General features: G+C 37.7%; 1 protein-coding gene across 7 annotated transcripts in view; it reads right to left on the bottom strand.

Moving 5' to 3' along the window:
- Positions 1-20,408, bottom strand: part of Fat3 (FAT atypical cadherin 3) — a 651,224-nt gene that overhangs the window by 348,481 nt on the left and 282,335 nt on the right. For all 7 annotated transcript variants that reach the window (XM_013069628.3, XM_013069629.3, XM_004838019.3 and 4 more), the window contains exon 3: positions 15,891-16,205. In XM_013069628.3, coding sequence (XP_012925082.2) covers positions 15,891-16,205 — 315 coding nt within the window. The remainder of the gene's footprint in view (positions 1-15,890; positions 16,206-20,408) is intronic.

The raw sequence follows: 20,408 nt of genomic DNA, 5'->3' as shown, positions 1-20,408 counted from the left end.
ACCTAGGATAAACTTAATTAAGAACACACTAATGACTCCTTAATTTCCCTTTATTAACACTCATGAAATCTCTAGTTCTGTGAGCATTCTCATGAGCTACAAACTGTGTCAATATAAAACTTCTTTCAATTCCTCAGAGGCAAGGGAATCTAGATATGGCATTTTGAAAACAGTTCAAATGTCAAATGGAAGTTTGAACAAAAGCCAATATTCAGGTGAATTTCAGCCATGATTGGATTTCACAAAGGCATAAGCACCATTTGCAAAACTGCATGAGAAGAAAATTAAAAATAGCAATAGAGGGAATGAAAAACATAGCTTGTGTAAGTAATTATATGGAAAGCTTAGCAACTATGACCTGTGTCAAGAAGGTATGCCATGCTCACTTCAGGTCAAGAGGGCATCAGGGAGAGCACACAAGGACTTTGAAGGTATATTTGCAATTTGAAGATGGAGAAATTGGAGCCAAATAGTTTCTATCATAGTCATCAATGAAACAAATGTAGTTTATAAGATTTACACAATAGTAGCCTCACTAAAAAAAACCCTCACCTTCTTAGCTTACATGATTTTTTAAAATGAGCTTTTAATTTTTTCCTTTAGAAGTGGGATAGAACTGATTCCACCTGGGGTTTATACAGAGACAGCATCTTCACCAGTGCAATTAGTCCAAGGGAGCAACAACAGCATCTGATCCCAGAATTAAAATCGACAAAACCTGGCCACTGATGTAGTTTGCACTTCACTCTGGCGGAGCAGTCTTCAAGGTCACCTTTGCAGTGCCTCATGATTCCAACCTTACTTATTATTCTAATATCTCATTTATCTAACATCTCAGCAGATGAAAAGCAGCCCATTAGAAGGCGGAGCCCTGGAAAAGAGAGGTGTACCGAGAAGAGAAGCGAGTGCTCCTAAGCAGATCGAAGGGAGGAGGCCCAAATATAACTGCATTAGGTGACCCCAGAAATAGCAGCCCATGGGAAGCCCCATATCCATAATGAGCTACATAATTTGCAACTCTCAGTGCAAAACGGATGTGTGAAGAGTCTCTAGGCAGTACCGACAGAGCATCAAACCAAGCATAGGGTAGCCCTTCTAAGCACAGGCCCTACTTGACTGGATAAGCCTGACTTGCTTGCCTGTTCATTAAGCTTTGTCTGAAAATTTTGAGAAAACATTTGATTCAGTTTGGAAAGTAGCACAGAAGTACAGTTTTGGGGTTTTTTTTAATTGTTTTGGCACTCAAAGGACTAGTGTTTAGTTACCCAAGAAAACCAGTTCTATTCAATTCCCCTTTTGGGAGATACCGATATGGCTAAAATTCCAAGATGTGACCTCAGTAATAAGCTCAGAATTTACCCACAAAGAAAGGTATTTCCTTTCTGGCAAGGAGGTTTTGCCTTGTAAACAGTGGGCTTGCTCTTTAGGCTTGAGAAGTTCTCTATTTCATTTGTTTTCCTCTCACACCTATGAGCAGACTCTGAAATCTATAAAATGCTTATTAAATCAGAGAAGAATGAAAGCACAAAATAAGTCACTTACATAAGCTATTAAAACCAAGGAAGGCATTTATGGAGATCTACTGAAAACTTCTCTAATATTTCTAAGTATATGCAGCCAAATGTAAATCCAAACTATATTTAATGAAGTATAAAGTGGGAATTAGGAGACTCTGGATATATACCACTTTACACTGAAAGTCATTTCATTGGGCCCTAAAAGTACTTAAATATTAAAATGGTAGAAATACATCTAAATCTAGTTTCCTAATAAACCATTTTAATAAATATCCCTATTTCCCGCTCATGAACTTCATTTCTTCAGAAGAAAGCATTTCTCACTATGACGGAAAACAATTTAACTAAGTAAAAAATGAACTATTTAGGATGTATACAGGCAAGATGAAGTATGTCTTTATAAAATAGGAAATTTTAAAGAGGAGAGAGATTTACTTAAGTGGTGGGAGGTAAAATTGGATTTGTCTTGCTTAACTGTAATATCTGCAATGGCAACAGTTTTAAAACTGGTGCATTGGCCAAGGATCAGCATTTTCTGCCTGTAATAGTCTGTTTATAATGTGATGGATTTATTTTTCATCTCTTCACTCATGTTCTCAGTGGCTTTCTTTATTAAAACAACCAATAAATATTATAGCCATTTATTATTGCCAGAAAAAGTTCCATAAAATCCTTAATATTATTTACTTAATCTCCTCATTTTAAAGCTATGTTACATTAGAAATGTTGAGGAGGTCTAAAAGGGTAAGCTCTTCCTTTTATTCATTCTTTTTTTTTAAATTTAATTTTATCGGTACATTTTAGGTATACAATATAATGACATTCATCATGGAAATTTGCACCTTTACATAATCTCTCTTGGTTCATTCTTGTACCCTTTGCGCCTAACACTGTATGTGGTATGTAGTTGTGATTCACAAAACATGAACACAAAGCTGGGCACAGTGGCCCATGCCTATAATCCCTGCACTTTAGGAGCTGGAGGTAGGAGGATTCAAAGTTTGAGCACAGCCTGGGCTACTTAGTGATTTAGCAAGGCCCTGTCTCAAAATATAACAACAACAGCAGCAGCAGCAATAATAATAATGATAATAATGCTGACATGAAGAAGAGGAAGAAGAAGAAGGAGGAGGAGGAGGAGGAAGAGGAGGAGGGGGAGGAGGAGGGGAGGGGGAGGGGAGGGGGAGGGGGAGGGGGAGGAAGAAGAAGAAAATGATGATGACAATTAGGATTGCAAACCAACACAAAGGCCATTTAATATGTCTCAGTTCAATTCCCAGAAGTGAAAAAAATAAACCATGAACACACTGATTTCCAAAGCATGTATTCAGACTGATTGTCATCATTCCTCAAGAAAGAATTCTTTATAAGCCAATTCTGTTGAATGGAAGAATTTTGAATGCATTTAATAATAGCTATAATAGTAAACATTTGTTAAGCACTTCATGTGCCCAAGCTAGTGCTTTATAAATTACATTAACCCATTTGATCCTCAGAACTACTTAGTGTCTCTCAATGGGAAGCCTGGGACATAGCAAGTTAAAAAACTTGCCCATCGCCATATGACTAGTATGTGGCAATCAATAGGATTGATTCCTCCTTCTCAAGGGTGCGCTGAGTGAAATTCTGAGGAGACATGTAGTTTTTATGCATGTTTGTTCAATAGGCTAATGACAAGCAGAGTGACTAAAACAGAATAGTTCATTTTTAACAGAACTGTTGACAAATTTTTTTATGGAATACTGTGGCTAAAATTTAAAACAGCAAGCATAAATAATTGATAATAATTAATTTAAAAAAAGGATTCAGGGCTTAATCCAAGCATCTGCTGAATATTATGCTACTTTAGGTCATGACTCACAGAATTCCACAAATGAAAGATAAAATGTGGGTTAACATCCAACTAATGTAGATGGAAAAACCTAGCAACAACATGACTTTCAGGCAGACACATTTCATTGATCTCTCCCCTAACTACCAGATCTAAAGGCTTCTAGTCTTTAGCATATGTGCAGCTACCTACATTATGGGACAGCTCTTCCTGAGCCTCTTTCTATCATATTAACATACTAACTGTATTTTTTTTTGTAGTTTTGCTTACACAAAGAGTATCCTACTTGAAACTGTGATGGTAAAATTATAAATATATCAGTACTAAAGGACATGTTAGAGAATAGAAGGTCAAGGAGTGTAGCTATTTGCAGTGCATGGTGATGTCTGCACTGGACATGGAAAGTCTTCAGGATCAAGCCTAGCAGACTAAGTCAGTCTGTCTGTCTAGGGATCTAACAGTCAGCTGCTTCACACACACTGACACTCTATTTTCTTGAATTTACGACTCCTCCATTCCATGACAGCCATTCAGAATCCCTGAATATCAATATTACATTCCTAGAAGAGAATCTTGGTGCCAGTGTCCACCTCAATCCATTTGGCTTTTATGAGGAGGGAAGGGCTGGGCAGTGCTGAGGAAGGGGCTTGCTACTGAGGGTTACAGAGATATCATTGGAGTCATTTGGAACAAGGTGTCTTCTCTCTGAGATTTCAAGCCTAACACTTGTTTTCAATACATAATGAAAATATCTTCACGTTTTATTTTCACCTTTTTCCTGAGAAACCATGACCCAATTAACTGTCTCTCCTTTCCTTCCCTTCAATGCTACTGTCACTTAGACTGATTAACTGTATTTCTGCACTGTTTCTCCAATCAATCTCTCTCTTTCTTTTCCTTCATGGTTTCTGCCACTATCAAGACAGTGAGAGGTAGAGATGGTCACAAGACCCTCAATGGCAAATAAATATCATCCCTCATGCCAGCTCCCTGTGAGTGTTAGGTTGCAATGGATGTCAGGTGTGGGCAGAAGATGAAAGGCTCTTCCAATGAAGTAACAATGTCTGTCAGTGGGAACAGGAAATGGAGTCAGGGTCAGGGACAGATGTTTTCTGAGTCTTATTTCAAGTTCTTTATTTACAGGCAAGCCTGTTGAAGCCCATAGAAATGAAATAAATTTATCCATTAATATTGGAGCAATTCATAGCAAGGACTGCACTGAAATCTGGATTAACCCAACTACTCCTACTTGTACTCAGTTCAAGGTATCATATTGTTTAATCACTGGGAAGTAGAACTATCTAAGATAGAAAGAGAAGTTTCTAGAAGCTAGAAAGTTAGCTCCCTCTTTAAGTCCATTACTCTTCTCAAGCATAACTTACTTAAGACAACACATATAGTGGTTAATATGGCAGATAGTCTTACTCTTAAAAGTGAACCTAAAGAATTTGTAAAGGGTTATACTTATTCACAGCTTGAAACACCGACTGCTAAAGGTCTTAATCATACAATGTGATGCAAAAATATAGATTTTGTGTATGTGCAGGTTTTTCTTTAACATTTAACGTTTTTGAGAGTATACTACATGCCAAGTACTCTTTAAAGTACTATATATTTTTTCATTAAATCTTCATGGAAAGATAATTTCTAAGTTATTATAATTAATCTCATTTCCACGGAGGAAACGAGCTTAGAGAGGTTAAGTAGCTTGTTCAACATCACATGGCTATGCAGTAGTGGAACTGACATTCAAACACTTCAAACCCAAAGATGTTTGATTCTGGTGTGTGAGTGCTAGTGTGGCTTCTTTGCTTCCCAGAGTTATTATGAAGCCAAAATGATGATGATGCATACCAAAGCAGAAAGCAAATATTTGTCATTTTGCTACAAAGTAATGAGACTGCTATAAGTACTCACCACATGCTGGTTTTGTAATTTTATTGTCAGAATTCCATCTGCTATTTTAGAATAATCTACCTCAACATGAATAAAATTTATAGATTTTAAAAACACATAATTTTTATAAGAATGTCAAGAAGCTAAGAATTAAGTCATTCAAAGATGACAGCAAGTGACAGGACCAGCAAATAAAGTGGTAACAACATTAAAAGTGAGCTCTAAGTTCTCAAGGTCAATTTCATCCTGCTGTAAGTGTTCAAGTAGCAATTTTTAATGTTTTTTTTTAAAGGTGCTTCCAGAGAATTGCTTTACAAGACTGAGAAACAACAAAATGAGTGAGGCTCTGAGGAGATCCCAACATATGAAACATACTGAACAGCAGTCAATCGTAGCTTCCGGTGACCTCCTGGCCTTATGTAATAACACATCCATGCGACAGACACAAGAGCATCAATCAAGGATGGTGTTCCCAAAGTTCTGAAAGGGTTAAAGTAATTCAGTGCCACAGAAATCTCTGATCAAACCCTTACTTCTTTTATAGTTACCTTAAGAAATTACTAAACTCGACTAGATCACAAGTACTACAAAACAAACAACAAACACAAAACTGTATAGTTAAATGAAGGCTGAGTAGAAAAAACACTGCTACAATTCTGAACATTTGGTCTAGTGAAAAAAAGTACTGTACTGGAAGTCCATGCCTTCAAATTGTCCCTAATTTCCTAGGGCTAATATAACAAAGAACTACAAATTTGGTGGCTTAGAACAGCAGAAATTTGAAGTGGGTGTAGTGACACTCATGATCCCAGCACTCAAAAGGCTGATGTTGGAGAATCCTTGTGAGTTTGAGGCCAGTCTGGGCTACGTAGTGAAATTCTGTCTCAAAAAACTAAACAAAAACTAAAACAAAACAATAACCCCAAGAAAAATGTATTATTAAATTCCAAAATAAGAATATTGGCTCTAGGGCAGTATCTCTCCTAGACTTAGTTTCTGATGATGGCTGATGATTCTTGGCACTCCTTGGCTTATGGCACCATCATTCAAATCTTCACCTCTAATTCTACTTTCTGCCTGTGTCTTCTCATGGCTGTCAGGTGGACTCAGAACATCCTACCCCCAAGTGTAGCACCTTGGCATACTGAATATTTTAGCAGAAACAATGTGAGAATGCTATAGAAGTAAAAAGGCCCCCTTGGTCATCTCTCGTCTCCTCTATCTTCTGAAGTTTCTCAGGTGCCAGGTATCCTACCCTACACCTGAAGGGTAGAAATATTACACAAAACAGCCAAATGAATGTAACCAGACAGACCTTGGTATGTTCCACTGTTTATCACCATTAGATTACAGCTCCTTAAGGCCCAATCATATTTCTGCACCACTGCCCATTCTTTATTAAAACCGATATCCTTGTTTATGAGTCTTTGTTTCTGAAAACTCCCATGTTACATATAGCTTTAGTTAAACCAGAAATAGTGGTGCCCACCTGTAATCTCAGTGCTCTGAGAGACTGAGGGAAGAGGATCAGGGGCAATTTAGTGACTCAGTGAGATCCTGTCTCAAAATAAAAAATAAAAAAGGGCCAAGGATGTGGCTTATTGTGAAGGCTCTTCCTTCAATCTCTAGTAACACACACACACACACACACACACACACACACACAACTTTAGTTCAATAAATTTGTATGATTTTCTCGTTTCCCTGCTTTTTGTTATAGGAATCTCAGTCGTGAATTTTAAAACAAATAAAGAAAATACATTACTATTTCCCCCTCTATACTCTGTGTCTAAACTCCCTCTTCTTGTGAGGACACTAGTCCCATAAGGGCCCAATTTAACTCTTTTTTTTTTTTTTTTTTGCAGTGATGGGGATTGAACTCAGGACCCTGCACTTGCAAGACAGGCAGGCAGGCGCGGTGTCACTGAGCTAAATCCCCAGCCCCCAATTTAACTTCATTACATCTGCAAAGACCCAATTTCTCAAATAAGGTCACATTCACAAGTGTGGGGTAGGGGTTAGGACTCAACCTACCTTTTGGGGGATACAATTGTACCCATAACACACCTGTAAAACAAAGAGGATGGATGCACACAACTATCTGAAAGACATCCCTGACTCTAAAGTCTTGGAATTATTAATGTGTGTATTGAGTTTGCTCATGTTTTTTACATTCACTAGCATTTGCTTTTGGTATTAAGATCACTAATTAGGCCAATATTGACCAGCTGGGTGACTTTGGGGATGCCAGCTGTGTCCAGAGCTCCAGTTTCTTCTGAAAAAGGCGTTGATACATGAGCACAACACCATGACTGGGGTACTGAGCAGACAGGTGCTCTTGGGTAAGGATCTGCTTTCCACCTCCCCTTCATACCCAGGAGGGAGGGGGCACAAAGCCAGGGTGTGTCTAGAAGTCTTCCTAACAACAGCATCCAAGAATACAGAAGCTGGCAGTGGTTTCAATTAAAATTCACTGTTTCTCTCAGAAGAATGAAATAAACCAATGCAGTAAATTACTCCTGTAAAAATAATGCCCAGATAGAAGAAATAAAAAGAAATTTATCACCTTAAACTCTTTTTTATACATTAATACAACTCCATCATCTACTTTATTTATGTGACCACATCACCCTCCCAAATAATTCTTAGCAGTTTCCAACAGCAGCTCTCCACTTTGCTGAGCTGAGGAGTGGGCTGGATCTCTGGGAATCAGCCCCCAGCCCCACCTCTTCTCCATGGATCAGCAGGACAGGAGCATTGTGGATGATGGAACAACATTAGCCTCATGAATGGATAGTACACAGCAGCTCTTGGCAATGCCTGAACCACCTATGTACCCAGGGTACCTTCCCAGCCATAAACACAGCATCATTTCTCTTACACTATTATTTAACTTCTGCTTGCTCATTTCTTGCTTTTCACCAAAGCTCCCTATTCCTTCCTAGGATTCACTTTTATAAAGAAATAGCTCCTAAAAATCTTTTCCAAGTTAGCAATTGTGTTAGCTCAAAGATCCAAATCCATTGCTCATTACACACCTACTACTGCCTAAATGGCATTTCTGTCCTTGGGACTTGCATTTGTTTTTTGAGGGGAGGGGGTCACATTGCTTCTTGCTACTGGTGGTGGTACCATCTCCTTCTCTGCTGAGATCTTCACAACCCTATGGTATATTCAAAGATGGTGATGAGGACACTGATCTAAGTCCCCAAGAACCTGCCAGTTCCCTGGGGTGTGTAAATGAGCTCTACATGCTCACTAGGGATATCAAAGACCTCTCAGAAGTTTAATTTGAATAGATGACTGAAGAATTCCTAATAGAGGTCAAAAGGACCCTCCCCCCCTTTCCACCTACCTTTATTCCAGGAACCAAACAATCCAAATACTTTTCCATCATGAGGCTGACAACCAGGAACAGGATTTGGAACTGCCTAAGTATTTCAAGAGAATAAACCCTAAAACTCTCAAAATAATCTCTTCATGCCGTTTTCTGGAAAAAGCTGCTCAAAACAGACTCCAATGAGTATTCTGTTTCCAGCACAATCCTCTTCAAATACTAAGAATTAAGAAAAAGATAACTTCACACACATTGTTTAAAGTTTTCTTATTGTTCATTTTTTTCTCCAATTGATTTGATTTCAATTCTTCACAAGATCTTTAAAATACAAGGAACTTGAAGTTAGAGAGGCATGAGTTATAGCTTTGACTTTCTTCCCTTTTATTGCACCTCATTTATTATTAATAATAATATGTATGTACAGACATATACTAGACATGTACTTTAAAAAAAAATCAATACCATTCTCCCTCTATAGTCAGTCATTTGTTTTGTAGGATATTTTATAAAGGATTATATACAATAGGGTCCAATGAAGTATTCCACATTAATATGGGGGCAACCCCCTCCAACTGAAGGAAGGGTTATTTGACAATGCCTGAAGATATTTTCATTGTGACAACTATGTAGAGGCATGCCAGTGGCATCGTAGAGGGCAGTGACATTGCTAAATATCTTGAAATGCAGAGGACAGCTCCCCACACAAAAGAAATTACCTGACCCAAGCATCTATGGTATCAGGGTCAAAGAGCTCTGAAATGGGTACTTACATTAGCAACAAGATCCAAATAAAGCTAAACCACAAAAAGGCAGAGCCAGAGCCTAGTCCAAGAGAGAACATGCCCTCCCTTGCTGGATGGCTAACCCTGGCCAAGCCCTCTGCACCCTAAAACCCCCTATCCCCATTCCTCAGCTCAGGTGTGAGTTGATCACATGAGGAAAAACAGCTTCCCCAGGACAGAAAGACAGTGCAGATAAATTCCCTTTGTCCTGGTTCATTTGAAGCACATTCACATGGATGCAAAGGTCACTGCTGAATTTAAATAACCCTCTGTGATAAATCTGCATGAGCTCAATTTGTTCTACTGGACTTGTTGGATTAAATGAACACAAGTTAATGTTCTATAGGGCAAGGCCTCCTTTCATGGCTGAAAGAAGGAGCAAGGGTGATTTACAGTTTCATACATACTCATTCGTTACATTATCTGCTCTGTGCCTGGTACTTATGAATATCAACTCATCCAGCAGCCGTTTCCACCATTCAGGAGAATTTAGCTTTTCATTAGGGAGGGCCATGGTATCAGGAAGAAATGAGGAATGGGAGACAATAACAAAAGATTTCCAAAATGTTCCCTCTGAAGAAAAAAAAAAATCATCCTTTGAATTCTTGTCCATCACCATTATTTCCTTCAAATCTCCATATTATACACAAAGCAAGGTTTTCTTTCTGATTTCCTAGAAAAGATGGTTTTGTAAGCAGATTACCATGAAACAAAGCTGGGCATTAACAAAGGGCTTAAGAAATTCTAAGAAATTCTTTTGAAATACCACTATCTAATGAACTACTTTTTAAATAATGATAAGCTAAACTTGAATAGTGTTTGTTTATCCACTGAAGTAGGTTAGAACTACACTTAGTAACAAATTATGCTGGATTCTATATATTTGAAAATAATACAAGTATATCCAAATATACATCCCTGACTTTTATTATAAGCCACTAATTTTAGGAATCCATATGATATGTTACTCATGGACAATTAGAGGCAGGTTTTTCATTTTCTTCTCCATTCGATAAAACATGAAATACAAGCAGGACGCATGACTAAGAACTACATTAAAGTGATTTGGAAAGTAGGTGGAGTGCACACGTTGAATTTAGTCACTTCTCAAAATACTAGCCCCCTTAATAAGGAAAGTGTGTTGGGATGTCTACAAAGTTGACTACATTTTCCCAGGTGTATCAGCACCAGGTTAGCTTTTTTGTTGTCCTTAGGTACCTGAAATGTAGACCCTTGCTCTCCAGGTTCCTCAGTGTGGCAACTTCAGCATCATGTTAGAAATGCAAATTACCAGCCTCCACCACAGAAATCTGTAGTCTAACAAATTCTCAAGGTGATTATCAGGCTGGAGTGTGGCTTGGATTTGTGTCATACCTCTGATTAACATTAATACTTATCTATTATGTCTTACAATGTATACCAAAGGGAAAGCTGCTATTATTTGGACAGGATATTTTAATAAGCTATGCCTTCCTATTTTAATAGGAAAAAAGTCTGCACCCAAAACAATCAATAACTGTAAGTGAGGCCAGGTGAGTTAAGAGAGGTGTACCTGTAGCAGACACACCTTTGAAGATTTCTTCCTTTCAAATGACCTGGGTGGGTGGGTGGGGTACAAGCAGCTAGTAAACGTGCACATAAAATACAGTTTACTCAGGTTTATTCCAAGATGCTTATGGGAAACAAAAGAAGGCTGAGCTTCACCATCACTGAAATTCAAGTGGAGATGCCAGAGAACAGGGAAAGAGCCAAAGAGAGAGAGACAGAGAGAGAGAGAGAGACAGAGAGAGAGAGAGAGGAATCCCCTAATAAGGACCATCAGAGGATCTGGATTAAGCAAGAATCCCTTTAAACACAGACTCTCGCAGTACAGGATCTTCTAATCCTAGATTATGTTTAATAGAGGCAAAAGAAAGAGTAAAGGGACCTCTCTATGTATGTTTTTCCTCTCTAAAATAATTCATTTGAATATCCCACTCTGAAAGAAGATAAAACAAAACAAGATTCTCTAAAACCCGAGTGTTATCAAACCTCCACACAAAAGAAAAATGATGCACATTTGGTCCTTCTAATTACCTTGCAATACCCCAAACATTCATGACTCTTAAAATTTCTTTTCTAATGATATTATGCCTCTCAAACTGTTCAAATAGCAACAGAGGAGCTTTCAAGGTATCTTGACTAGTTGATGTTCCTTGGGTAGTCATCTGGTTTCTCTCTGTAGATCAACCCATTCTTTAGGGCTCAGATCACGTCTGTGAAGCTCCTCTAGCAACATCACCCTCTCTGACATGTCACCCTTTCACAGCCCATGGTCTACAGATTGAGAGCATTTGTTTTTAAGTAACTCACCTTACACAGTTTTCCTATGAGCATATTATCTGTGTGATGGTCCATCTTTCCATGAGACTAAATTCCCTAATGTAGAAACTGTCTTCTGTTGTATTATACCCCCCACCACCCCACCTCCAACACCTTGAGTCCAGATGAACAGCAGTACACAGTGCACTTTATGAAACTAAGTGAAGGCCCTTGTGCTATGTACCAACAAGTAAGGCAAATCATGACTGACTGCCTTTCAAGAGTGCCTTTCTCAAAAGACAGTGGAATTCTGAACCAATATTGCAGTTTATGGAAAGATAATAATAATAACTAACCTTTACTGAGTACTCTACTAAACGTTGGCATGTTGGCCTTGTGTTAGGTGGTTTCCCTACTGTAAACATGACTAAAATAAACACTTTCCATTTTCCATCTCTGTTCCTCAACTCAGCCTGGATGATCAGGGTGGCCAGTTGGCATTTCTTTATAAGTGCTGGAAAAAACCAAAGTTCCTGCTCACCAAAAACAGGTTTGAACCTATTAAAAGACCTGTTGGCCTCTCCTCTTCAGAGAGTGTGGGTAGACCTCCTTAAGGCATATACCAACAAGGAGTCTATATTTGAGTGAATTCAACTGCTTAGCCTGGAATTAATCAAGAGACATTTGCAGAGGCCAGAGAAGACCTCACAAAATTGCAGCTTTTATTTTTCTTTTTAAGTCACAAGAATTACTGAAGAAGGGGCACAGACTACTTATTCTACACGATTCTGGGTCTGGACAAAAAAAGGAGCAACTCTTTGGATAGAGAACAGAGTGTTCAATAGAGAAATCTCTTCATTTTGGTTTGGGGACATCTGTTATCTGCTAAAAGCTATGGACCATAAGTATTGACATAATTTGAACTTATATTAATCATTTTAATCTTTATCATGTAGCACATGCCAAAACAAAACAAAGCTCTATAAATTGCAGCTGTACCACAGAGAAATAAAAGGTCAGTTTTCTGGAGCCAAAATCAAGTTGAAAAGAAATCGGAAGCATAAATCTTTCTTAAATACAATGGTTAGCTATACCTCCTGCTTCATCACTGAAAAATGTTATATTAATATAAATATTTCACACAAGTAACTTCACAGGGATACAAAGAAATGCTAAAAATTAAAGATCTTATTAGACAGTCCTCTGATCTGAGGGAGCAGGATACCTGGAGAAATATGCTGAACAAGAACTTCACCAGGCTGGTGGTTCTGTGTGCACAGTAAGCTAGGAATGTAGCTCAGTGGTGGAGCATACATCTTGCATGCCAAAGACCATGGATTTAAGCCCCAGCTTTCCAAGAATAAAAGGAAAAGAAAGAAAAAAATAGGCATAGAAGTACATGATTCTTTTAGAACTCTGTGGTTTACCAAGAGCCTCAATATATATCATGATATTTAGTTTCAAGAGCAACCCCTGTGGAATAACCCACGTCATTCTCACCTTCCAATAAAAGAATGAGGGCCTCAGAAATTAAATGGCATGCTTGTAATTAACATAAAGCAGACAGAATAGAGTGTTAACATTTGCAATTTCACTATGCCAGGCTCTATGGTTAGCATTTTGTATGAGGACTCTGAACCCCTTGCAGCAGTCTTTCCTAAGTAAGAACTAAATTTTAGAGGTTCAATAGCTTGTCCAAGGTTATAAAGCTGATGTAGCCAGGACCGACCAGGTTAGTCTGTTTGCCCTGTTGTACTTTGTGGTGTTTCCCAGTTAGGGAGTGCAGAGTAATCATTTGAAACCCAAGATTTCTTTTTTTCTCCTTTTTTTTCCTTTTTTGGTACCAGGAACTGAGCCCAGCACCTAGGATAGGTACTGTACAGCTGAGTTACATCTCCAGCAGAGAACCCCAGGTTTCTAACCCCAAATATTACTTCTTCCACGAAGCCCTTCCTGACCATCACCTTTTTAAATCTCATATAGGGCAAAGCTTCCCTACCAAATTATTGTACTGTTTCACCATATCACAAGTATTTGTTAATTAGTTCATTAATTTCATACTATTTTGGGTTTCTGAAAGATTTTGGATCATATCTTCAGTTTATAACTTTGTTTATTAGATCGTATTAGAAAACTGATAGACACAATAAATACTTGGCAATTGACTAGATGAATAAATAAAAACCAGTATTTTTTCAGTATTTATATGAGAACTCCAAAGCATGATGTATATATTTTTTGGAATATTAGACAAGTAAGACAAAAACATCATTCATGGCATGAATGTTTGTTAAGAATGTACTGCAATAATAGAGGTTGTACAAATATGATCAAGGCTCTTATTACACGATGTATACCAAACTGTGATAACACAGGGATTTCTAAAAATTCACATTCTTTTTTTTTTTTTTTTTGGTACCAGGGAATGAACTCAAGACCTTGCCCCTGTGAGGCAGACAGCAGCACCACTGAGCTAAATCCCCAGCTAAAAATTCACATTCAAACTTAAAGTTGTACTTAAAATAGTTTTATTTATATCAGCATACATCTTTTCTGCACATACTGTATAGTCTAATTCTTCACATCCAATCCAAATTCTTACCTGTGACAGTGGGAGTTGTTTTTTTTAAAATTTTTTCAGTCCTAATCCTAGAAAGTGAACAACTGAGACTCCCCTTCTGCAGTTTCTTTTAAAATAAAAGGAGGGTTCTGGCTGCTGTGTCCACCATTAATGACTCAAGCAGCAACAGGAACAACATGAAAGACAGAAGCTGATCCTGGCTGTTTCAGACTCCACTGGGCTGTGGAATGCAAGGACATCTGTGTCCTCAACTTTCCTTACTGGGAATTTTTAACAACTTTAATCTTGTTCCTCTATCTCTCTCTTCCCCCTACCTTCACTCTTACGTTTGCAAAATGTTAAAATTCATTTTTATGTCTCCACATTGCATGGAACACTTTGGTATAGCAGGAGGGTGAGTCAGGGAAAGCTTCCTAGAAGAACAAGTGGTTCCCTCTTTGGGTGCATGGGGACTTTCCCACACCTAATGCAGCTTCAGAAAGCTGGGCCAAGGCCCTGTCCTCTCCAGTAGTCAGACCCTGCTAGCAGATGACCACCTTGTTTTATAATGAAACATAAGCCAAATCCTGAATCAACACCATAAGAATGCAATAGTTTCCTTTACAGAATGAGTGACACACTAATAATTAGAGAAAATCAAGTTTCCAAAATTCTGGCATTCTCTTTAAATAATGTCAGTGGGAACTGACTTTTATCGAATGCTAGAGGTGAGCTGTATGTTTCTACTTTAACAAATAAAGGCAGGAGAAATAGCTATCAACTTTATCAGTAGTTCATTAGGAAAGCTGTCTGTCCACACCAACAACAATCAACCTAGCCTTTGACCAGTATCAACTTGATTTTTCAGGGAAAAAAATTACATTAGTCTAAATTTCAATGAAATAAAGCCTCATCCATCACAATTAAATTAAATTTACTGGCATTTTCAGATCTAAATGTGGCAAATCCGAAGAAAGCAGTGAAACTCTGATGTCTACCATACAAAGCATCTTTCCAGTGTAGGTCCTTGTTTCAGAATGCATTCATCCAAACTCCATACATACTTCTGATCCTTAGGACAATAAACTAAGTTTTCATTATAATATATGGAAACATTGTGAGTAAAAGATCAGAAAGTTAAGTTTTGCACATTTCAAACAAAGACTAGAACACTGGAAGTTCTTTTGAATGTTGACTTCATTGACAGCACAGGGATTACAAAATATCTGGAGTATGGCTAAACCTTTCATAAGATCATTTACAACAAACTGGACTAAGGCCAAACCAGGGAGAAAATTCCTAGAAGTAGAGACCTGAGAAAGCCAGCTCACCCAATGAATTCAGCATGGCCAGCTCACTCTCTCCCAAGAAAGAGATGAAGGGAAGTCACCTATCAGAGTGGCCCACATTTTATTACTATGAGTTAAGCAAATGTAGGCTTTCTGTAAAACCCTCTGATTTCTATTAGAGCACTTCATACCTATGTTAAGTGAAATTAAAACACCACAAATAGGAGGAACACTCAGAAACTTCTCTCAGAAAGGAAGACATTGTTTTCTACACAATTAAGATAAACATGCCAACAGAGCAAAGGTCAGGCTGATGAACTTAAAATTTAAAAGGTGGACTACCATTTTTTTAAAAATATTTAAAAGAATTCCCTTACCTGTTTTGATATTGATGGCAAAAAAATTCTGTGGATTTCCACTTGTAATCCTGTATGTCAGTTTTTCATTAGAGCTGGAGTCAGGATCTTCAGCTTGGATCTGAATGACAGATATATCCTTGGGTGAATTTTCCATGACAACAGGATAATAAATCGGTTCTGAGGTCAGGGGAGCATTGTCATTCACATCTTCAATTTCAATGTAGACCTCAATGGTGGAATAGAGTGGAACAACACCCCTGTCTGTGGCATACACTGTCAGCCAGTATGACCCCGTTGTTTCTCGATCAAGAATGTCTGCAGCAGTGATGACCCCTACAAGAAAATGGAGAGAACATGAAGGCTACAGCAGAGTGAAAGACATTAAGTCAATCATCCCAAATTCCAGAGGGCTGCACTAAACAGTCTTGACATATGCAAAAAAAAGTCCTTAATATGAAAGGAAATTAAGATGCCAATCTTTACATAAGAAAATGATCTTTTTGTAGGACCATATTAAATAGTTCTTCTCACAAATACTTCATTTGAATTTTGAAGCCAAATGAGTCACATACACACACATTCACACACATGCACAACAGACAAACACACACGCACATCCAAACAAAAAGACACAATGTGGAGATATGGGAAGAGAGTGGGGCCAAGGGTCAGAGGTCAAAATACTTCCCACATTGCATGAAAAATCAGTCAAATATCAATTCAATATCTCTATTTGATCTGACACTGATTTGGTTTCCTAAGCAACAAAAAAAGCTCTTCTACGATAAATTAATTTATCTATTTATTCACAAAATGAAAAAGACCTTTCAAATGTTCTTTTGACTGATACAATGAAAAATATTTCTTGCTTATAAGAATATAAGCCTCCCCCATACCACTTCCCTACAAAACAAATGTCACAGTTATACTTTTTATGTAAGCTCTGTGCCTCTCAAGAACCCTACAGAAGGCCATAAATAAATCTTGATAGGCTATGATAAACACTCATGGACAATCAATGTAAAAGAGGTACACAAAATGCCCAATCCGCTTCCTCACACCTTTCCCATTTTGCAGTGCCAAGTAGGAAATCAGGTATCTGCCAGAATAGTCAAGAGAAAATACAGTACTTCTGTATGTCCTTTCAGCCCTCACCCAAATCAACAGGCTGCAAAAATTTACCACAGGGACATGGTCATAAGCAATGTCTACCATGATGGAAAATTCTGTGTTCAGCTTATAAAATCTTTAAAAGCAGTCAGGATGCTTATAAAGATGTGAAATTAATGTAAATCCTTATCCTATAAAAGGCTTCAGTAAAAAGTGTCCTAGTCCTCTGTCATCTGTATTTCTACTGTACTTTTACCTAAATTAGGCACATAATTTGGTCTACAGACCAAGCAAATTGCTAAGATTAACAACTAGCAGGGATGAAAGCATCTGTCCAGAAGCAATTCTCCATGCTGGAAAACTCAAAAGTTGCCTAAAACCCAGAATAGCTATAATATTCAAAGGAAGATAACTGAATTGATGTTGGAGTTTTAGCTCCAAAGTTATTCACCAAAGAATCCTGCACCATGAAATAACCTCAGACAAAAGACAATCCTAGATATTCTCAGTGGAAAGAAATAAAACATAATGGGCTCCTGTAAATCATGGGTGACACTAAGAAGTCAGATAGAAATACTCATATGACATTAGAAAAGTAGATAGCAGATAAAGGAATTGGAAGGAAAAGAGAAGTAAAAAGAAGTTATTATACACACAACAATGTGTGTCCATTGATAGAATGAATAATAGATGTCTTATAAACTGAGTGGAGACAGAACAGAATCTCAACATGACATTAAAGTCCAGAGAAGGCTCTCTGGAGCCTGGCTAGGTGTGAGTGTATCTATGAGTACAGGACACATGCCTGTCATGGACACCATGGACAGTTTCATGGAATATACCCCAAAGTCACATTCATGGACAATAATGCAAGCCATGCAAATCAGAGCTATGCAAATTGAAGAGTTAACAAATGACAGGAAGTCGGGCAGTTTATGGACTGGAGACAAAGAGTAGGCAGGTGTGAGCTGGAATGAGGAACACCAGGGCAAAAAAAAAAAATGCTCTACAGGTGCCTTGAAGCTCCTCTTGACTGAATCTGTCTTTTTAATTCATAGCATCCACTGATCCCTTTGCGGGACACTGGAGAGAAACAGGTAAATGAGAATGTCTCTGCCATCAGGAGATTGGCAATGAAGCTGAGAAGACAGGTCTCTAAAGAGGGGCTCTCTGCTGAAGAAATGAACTCAGACTCAACAGCTGGGAGGACTTAGTTTCATCTGGTTTAGACTCACATACCAGGAAAGAGAATGAATTTAGAACCTGAAGGGGATAAGAGAAAAAGAATTAGCATTTTCTGAGAATCCAAGATGTGCTATGAGACTTGCAGCAAAACTTTCTGTAATTTAAACTTTATAGTTCCTTCTTATAGATGATGGCACCAAGATAGCAACTTGCCTAAGGTTCCTTGGCTAATTGCAAGCCCTAGGCTTCTCTGCCTAGGATGTACTAGTCTCAAACATAGGACCCAATACTTACTACCTCTTTGACCATGGTTTCAAGGTGTTCAGCATCAACAACTCTCAGAGGTATGGTGATCATTAAAGGTATGCAAAAGTATGGCAAGATACTAGCAGCTCACTAGAAGGTGAGTGCATATTAAATCTGTCAGTGTCAAATACATTACCATACACTTTGAAAACAGTAAGCATACCCCAAATCAGAGGACAATCCTGAGAGGACAGAACTTTGGGATGAGTTATCATTTTAGGTGTTTCTTCTTTGTTTATGTGGTAGAGTGGCACTGTCACTGGGAATTGCCAGTGACATAGCTTTTCAGGAAAGCACCTGACCCTTTGGGGGAACAGCAAGGAAAGGCTACTAAAAAGAGAGCATAAATAAATAAATAACAAAATCAAAGCAGTTGGATCAGCCTTGTTTGTCACTTTGTCAGAAGGGAAAGAGTGTTCATGCACACACACCTACATAGATATGCAGTCACGGTACTGATTTGAGATCCTTTGAAGTCACTCAGGTCTCTTCCAACTGTGACGCTATATCACAGGCTTTGGACACTAAATACTTTTGAGAGGTTCTTGCATGAAATAATTTAGTAAGACAAAATAAAATATATGGGTGGATTTTTCAATGAAGGATTAGACATATACTCTAGAGTTAGCTCTCATTAAAATGAAATGTGAATATGGCTATATTTAATGACTAAAAGTACAAATGCAAATCTTGGAACACAGAGTTCAGGCATCAATTTTGTGATTCAAAATTTGAAGCCAAAATGAAAAGAAAGACTCATATATGTTAATTAGTACAAGATTTGCCCAAATCTCCATTTAACAACACCGGTGTCTAGTGTCAGCATTCCTCACCTCCTTCAATTGTCCCATAGCTAATGATGATCACATACTCAGAACTATAAATGTAAATCCATATAACTGTTCTATCAAGTAAGCTCTAACTTCTGAGGTTGACCAAAGATTATTAAAATCAAATGTCATAAACTTTTAGCTTTATGACAGTCACCATGTATTCTTCATTTTTTAAAGAATTTAGGCATCCAGTATGTAGTAAACTGTAAACATCTAAAGTAAAACTTCATAGGTTTTGATAATCAGGAAACTATCATGGTAATAAAGGCAACATATCCATTATCCCACAAAGTATCCTTCTTCTCATTTTCAATAGCTGGCTCCCAACTTTCTCTATCCCCAAAAAACCTCAGAAGAGTTTTATATTACTACAGATTACTGTGTATTTTCTAAAATTATATAGAAGTTGAATCATAAAATATGTATTACATTCGCTTATTTCTTTCGAAGAGGATAATTACTGCTAGTTTCACCAATGTTGTTTTGTGTGTAACAACAGATCATTCCTTTTCACTGGTAATAGTCCATTATAGCTTTGTACCACAATGATTCGTAACCATTGACCTGATGAACATTTCATTAACTTTCAATTTTGAGCTGTATAACAACCAAAGCTGCTCAGGACATTCACATACAAGTTTTGTGTGGCAGTATACTTTCGTTGATCTTTAGTAGTAATTTAGAGGTAAAATGACTGGTAGATGTTTGTGCCATCTTACATTTCCACTTGTAGTCATACAAAAAGTTTCAGTTGTTCCACATCCTCATTTATGACAGACTTAGAAGGTTTAATTGCCTTAATTTTAGACATTCTAGTGGGCATGATTGTATTTCATTGTAGTTTTAATTTGTATCTTCCTGATGATGTTGAGCATCTTTAACAGTGTTAAAGTGGATGGTGGAGGCAGAAAGAAAAGAAGTTAATCCCAGATTGCACAACTTAGAAACTTAGCAAGAATCTGCTTCAAAATATACAACAAAAATGTTTGGAATTGTAGCTCAGTGCAAAGGCCCTGGGTTCAATCTCGAGTATCACATACATATGTCAATATAACAGTCTTGATTAATATGGCTATACAATATGCCTTTAAATCAAGAAGTG

The sequence above is a fragment of the Heterocephalus glaber genome, unplaced genomic scaffold, assembly GCF_053883595.1.
Source record: "Heterocephalus glaber isolate CG9 unplaced genomic scaffold, H.glaber_assembly_v1.0 deba00001429, whole genome shotgun sequence".
Lineage (NCBI taxonomy): Eukaryota > Metazoa > Chordata > Mammalia > Rodentia > Bathyergidae > Heterocephalus > Heterocephalus glaber.
The sequence above is the reverse complement of the archived record's forward strand: the minus strand, read 5'-3'. Positions and strand labels throughout refer to the sequence as shown.